Genomic DNA, 5,324 nt, shown 5'->3' with positions numbered 1-5,324 from the left:
GAGCGATCTCTGCCTCGCTCACTCGTCGTCCGGCGCGCGTCCGAAACGTTTAGACATCAGGGGTTTCTCCTCTCTCTCTCTATCCTTTACGTTACCCGTATCTCACCGACACACACGCACCCAACACCTCACGATGTCTGGTCTCGCGGATCCCGTGGCGTTCGCAAAGGATTTTATCGCCGGCGGTGTGGCCGCGGCGATTTCCAAGACTGCCGTCGCGCCCATCGAGCGCGTCAAATTGTTGCTGCAGGTACAGCACATCTCCAAGCAGATAGCCGAGGATCAGCGTTACAAGGGTAAGTGTGTCTGTGTCTATATATATCTCTTTTTTTTTTCTTCTTGTCCCGTGTCCTAGAGAATCGTGCGAAAAGTACTGGCCGTGTCTCACGCACACGGTAACGTCAAGGCAAGAGTAATGCGAGAGGGACGAGGCATGGCCATATCGCGTGAAATCGTCTCCGGAGAACCCGGTACCTTTAATGCGGCATGGCGGAATGGCATGAATGGCAACCCCACGGAACATGTGACAGTAGCCAGTAATCTCGAACGTGCCATTGTTCCCAGGGTGTGCAAACACGAACAAGTTACAGCGTTACTCGATAGAGGAGGGAAGAGATGATATGGCCATTATGTAATGCCGTTAGAGGCAGCAACGGATGCCTCGCGTGTCCCGCGCGCGATAGCCTCGCGAGAGTATATATCGCGTCGAGAAATTTCTCACATTTATGTAACGAAGGTCGAGCCGAAATTTCGGTGACTTACATAACTTACGTCGGCCACGCCGAGGCCGATCGCATATAGATACTCTTCATCCTCACGATGGATCGATATTTCAATGAAACGCATCGTCCCAAGCCAGATGGCAGCGCGTGGCTTCTCTCCTTCGTTCTCTTAACCCCGATCGATGACGGTGCGGTCCAACATGGCCGCCCTTTCGTCGACCACGAGACCGGATTCTTCTGTCTACTTCCACGCGTCACGAATTCATGCCGTCCATTAAAGTCTTAAGCTGATTCATCCATGCCGAGCAGAAGACGCGTTATCGAGACGATCTCGTCTCGATTTATGAAAAAAGAAAAATACTTAGAAAAATGTCATTATCCGTGAAATCCGCGGTACAATTTAATCGGTACATTAAACAATTGCGATTATTGAATGAAATTGTTCGATGGAGAAAACCATAACTAGAACTACTTATCGATTCGCTGCAATCGTTTTAATTGTTAATTATTTATTATATGTATATAGCTAAAATATTGACTATTCGTCAATTTTTAGTGCCGGTAAAATTGTATTAAATTTTAATATTATATACAAAAATCTCTCGTGCAAACATTTTTATTTTCTAATCTCTGAAACATTTAAATAATGTGAAAGTTAAAAACTAAAATATAAATTTCGTATATGTATGTGTTCATTTTTACATTATGTGTTATATATATATATGTATATTATATATTATTCTCTTTTTCTTTAGGTATGATCGATTGTTTTGTTCGCATCCCAAAAGAACAAGGATTCCTTAGTTACTGGCGTGGTAATTTTGCCAATGTGATCAGATATTTCCCAACGCAGGCTTTGAACTTTGCTTTTAAAGACAAGTATAAGCAGGTTTTCCTTGGTGGTGTTGATAAGAACACTCAGTTTATGCGTTATTTCCTTGGGAATCTCGCATCTGGTGGTGCTGCAGGAGCTACATCTTTGTGCTTTGTCTACCCACTTGACTTTGCCAGAACTAGGTAAATTACTCAATGCATTTTAAGTTGTATCAACACACTAACACAAAAATTATTATTAATCAATAGGTAATTAGTAATTTAGAGAGGTGAATTGTATAAATTTAATTTTATCTGTTTTTCTTTTTTTTTCTTTTTTTTTTTTAAATTTAAATTTGAATATTTAATTAATGAAAAATAATATAGCTTTTGTATATTTATGTAAGTAAATTATATCAGAGTAAAATGTCATAAAAAATCAATATTATTAATTTGTTTTAATAGATAAATTTGTATATTTTCTAGCAATTCAAGATTCTAAAAATTCATATTGATACTAAAAATTACTGTTTCATTGTCACATACTAGGTTGGCTGCTGATGTAGGCAAGGCTGGTGGCGGACGTGAGTTTTCAGGATTGGGAAACTGCTTAACTAAGATCTTCAAAACTGACGGGCTCACCGGTCTATACCGTGGCTTTGGCGTCTCAGTGCAGGGTATCATTATTTACCGTGCGTCTTACTTTGGTTTCTATGACACTGCCCGTGGTATGTTGCCAGACCCCAAGAATACTCCATTCCTTGTCTCATGGGGTATTGCCCAGGTAAGAAGACAACTAATTTTGTTCTTCATGTAGACTCGTGCAGTTTCATCGAACTGTCTCGCTTATTCATTAAAATCTGTTGCAGACCGTAACTACTGTAGCGGGTATTGTGTCCTATCCCTTTGATACAGTACGTAGACGTATGATGATGCAGTCTGGCCGTGCCAAGACTGATATTCTGTATAAAAACACTCTCCACTGTTGGTCCACTATTTACAAAACGGAGGGTGGCAATGCTTTCTTCAAGGGCGCATTCTCCAACGTTCTCCGTGGTACCGGCGGTGCGCTCGTACTCGTGTTGTATGATGAGATCAAGAATCTTCTTTAAAGCGCTAAAACGATCCTCGTCTCATTACTTTCACAATCACAAACATCGTCATTATTATCCATACCATCCGATTTGATAGCGATTCCCAGAGACAGAACACTTGCTGTCGGTAACATGAACAAGTAATTCAGGCCGAGGACGTTCGACGTAGCAGCTCGTAAAATGCATGAAACTCGGCAAAAATTGTAAACGTAAAAAAATAGAAGAGAATCTGCTTAACTTATTGCCGGATTCAGTATTTTCTTGCAGCGGTTGACATTACGCGTATTTTCATATTCTATTATCGTAAAAATGACGAAGAGACAAATATAATCGCGGAGGTATCGCGAACACCTGTTACCTGGAAAACGTTCCACACATGCGCGTTGAAATAAATAGACCGGTCAGGATATTAAGTATTGAAAGTAATAATTTCCTAGAGAATCGAGTCAGCGCACGCGAAATCGATGAGAGAGGGGGACACGCGACGAAATATCACGACGATGGCGGGGCGTGTAGCCTGGGCCGCCCCCCGCCCTTATTCTCGGCCCGTTGTAGATAATTCATAATTCATAATTAATAAAATATCATTTTAATGGTATCAGCCAGTCCATTAAATTTTGATGGACGATAATTTAATTTCGCACTCCAGACAATTATGTATAAGATGAAGAACGGTTACTCAGAATGCATGCATCTAATCTGTTCATGTTAGGATGCATGCAGGGAAAGCAGCAAATCAATAAAAACGATATAAAATTTCATACATTCGGAAATTTTTATTTTACCCTGTCAATAACAAAAATTTATTTGAAAACTGCATTTAAAGTCTTCTCTTTCTTTTCATACAATATATCTAAATCGAATTATTTAGCTAATTTAATTATTTTAGTAAAAATAAAAAATTTTTTAAGTTATTATTTATGTTAAATATCTTGTTTTTATCAGTTATTAATTTCAGTTAGCTTAAATGATCCAACATGTTCTTAATATTTTTGTCAATTTCTTTTCCATTTTGAAAATTTGAAAAAGGATTTTATATATATTGAATATAATTTTTCTCAATTTTGATATATAAAACATCTTATTGATATATGATACATTAAACACGTTTATGTATTATTTTGTCTCAAAACATTTATCATCTGATCAAGGAAAGAGTATGTGCTTTTGGCAATTATTTACTGATTTATTGAGTAATTAGATAAAAAAAATTAGATCGTCACTTTCTTTTGTATAAAACTTTATGGAATGCTTTACATATATGTAATTAAGCACACTCTTAACGTAATCGGACAGCATATACAAGTTATATTTATGTAAACTAGAAATATACAAATCAATTATACTATATGCTTACTGATATTGTCTTACATTTATAGGAGGTAAATTTTATATATATGTATATACTTTTGTTTTTGTACAAAAATTTCTATCTGACAACTGACATCCTAAAACAGGAGTGACAGAAAAAGAATATGGAACATGATATATATGATTGTTTTATATACAAGTTTTAAACAAAAATGTATTGATATCTTTAAAGTTAACATAAATTATATAATTATCATACAGTTGTCCTATTGGAATCACCTGCTATTATGTCCAAAATTCGACTGATACCAGGCATATTCAATACAGTTCCCAATAGAGGTACCCTTCGTAGGAAATTTATTGCTACTGGTAGAAAGCCACTGGAATAAAAAAAAAAATAATAAATTATATTTTTACAGAAATAACTCTTGTATAGTGTAGTGTCAAATTTATTAAAATGTATCACACTTACCTAAATAGCAATACGAAACCATAAGTTTCTAAAATCATTCCCACAAGAGGCCAGCCCATAAGTACTACAAAAACGCCTCCTAGGAATGAGGCACTGGCTTTTATTTTATGTCTTTGAAAGAAAAAATTTAAAGTTCTCCATGGCCCGATTACACACGCGAGTCCCGATATAAACAATAGCTATAAAGAACAATTTAGAAAGAAGTCAATCTAACTGTAGGATTTGTACAAACAAATAGCAAGAGTATAATCTTACATTTCCAATAGCAAGTAAACCCTTATCGAAGAGTAATAGTACACCAAGGAATAGGAAAGAAATACCAAATCCTGCCAATCCGACCCCGATTTCTGAAACACATTCCTTATAATAAAATCAACAGCATTTAATTGTTGTTTCAGATATTCGCTGGTTATTGTTACAAATCGATCAATATTGGTTCGTAAATTTTTGCACTCACTCTGTGTGTCCGTGATTTCGAACATTATTTACAAATTGTTTTTCGTGAAAAACGTGCCTGATACAACTGATTTTATTTGTTTGCATGCGCTGCATACATATGAGCGTAGAAAAACTTAACCTATATCCACGTCATTGGTTATGATGGAACACAAATTCCCTCTACACATAGGTTATTGTGGAGCTTCGTCAGCTGTTTCGTGAACGCCCTTTGTATATATACATATACGAATAAAAAATTATCAGATCATTATTTTTTAATAGTTTATATTATACTCATCATACTTATCTCATTGAAATCTTTCTGAAATCATACAAAATCATTTTTTTAATCTATAAGATGACTAGAATCAATCAAAATTTAAGCTTCAATTATCAATCCTGATTGTCCGAATTTTAATCGTCTCGACTCATTTCGATTGATTTCGATCTTTTTATTATCTGTGCATATTGTCA

The 5,324-nt window shown here is 36.2% G+C and overlaps 2 protein-coding genes across 2 annotated transcripts; one reads left to right on the top strand and one right to left on the bottom strand.

The window, feature by feature from the left end:
* On the top strand, nucleotides 1-3,390 carry LOC115238578 (ADP,ATP carrier protein 2). The gene is made up of 4 exons (XM_029812542.1): nucleotides 1-296; nucleotides 1,478-1,739; nucleotides 2,085-2,319; nucleotides 2,405-3,390. The coding sequence occupies exons 1-4, from the start codon at nucleotides 134-136 to the stop codon at nucleotides 2,645-2,647; spliced, it is 903 nt and encodes a 300-aa protein (XP_029668402.1). The 5' UTR covers nucleotides 1-133; the 3' UTR covers nucleotides 2,648-3,390.
* On the bottom strand, nucleotides 3,390-5,061 carry LOC115238579 (vesicle transport protein GOT1B). The gene is made up of 4 exons (XM_029812543.1): nucleotides 4,870-5,061; nucleotides 4,668-4,759; nucleotides 4,413-4,591; nucleotides 3,390-4,320 (listed from the first exon to the last, which is right to left on the bottom strand). Exons 1-4 carry the CDS (start codon nucleotides 4,892-4,894, stop codon nucleotides 4,194-4,196), a joined length of 423 nt encoding a protein of 140 aa, XP_029668403.1. The 5' UTR covers nucleotides 4,895-5,061; the 3' UTR covers nucleotides 3,390-4,193.
* Nucleotides 5,062-5,324: the final 263 nt, after the last annotated feature.

This window comes from Formica exsecta, unplaced genomic scaffold (assembly GCF_003651465.1).
Source record: "Formica exsecta isolate Colony F162 unplaced genomic scaffold, ASM365146v1 scaffold350, whole genome shotgun sequence".
In the NCBI taxonomy this organism is placed as follows: Eukaryota; Metazoa; Arthropoda; class Insecta; order Hymenoptera; family Formicidae; genus Formica; species Formica exsecta.
This window is presented reverse-complemented; position numbering and strand designations above follow the sequence as displayed.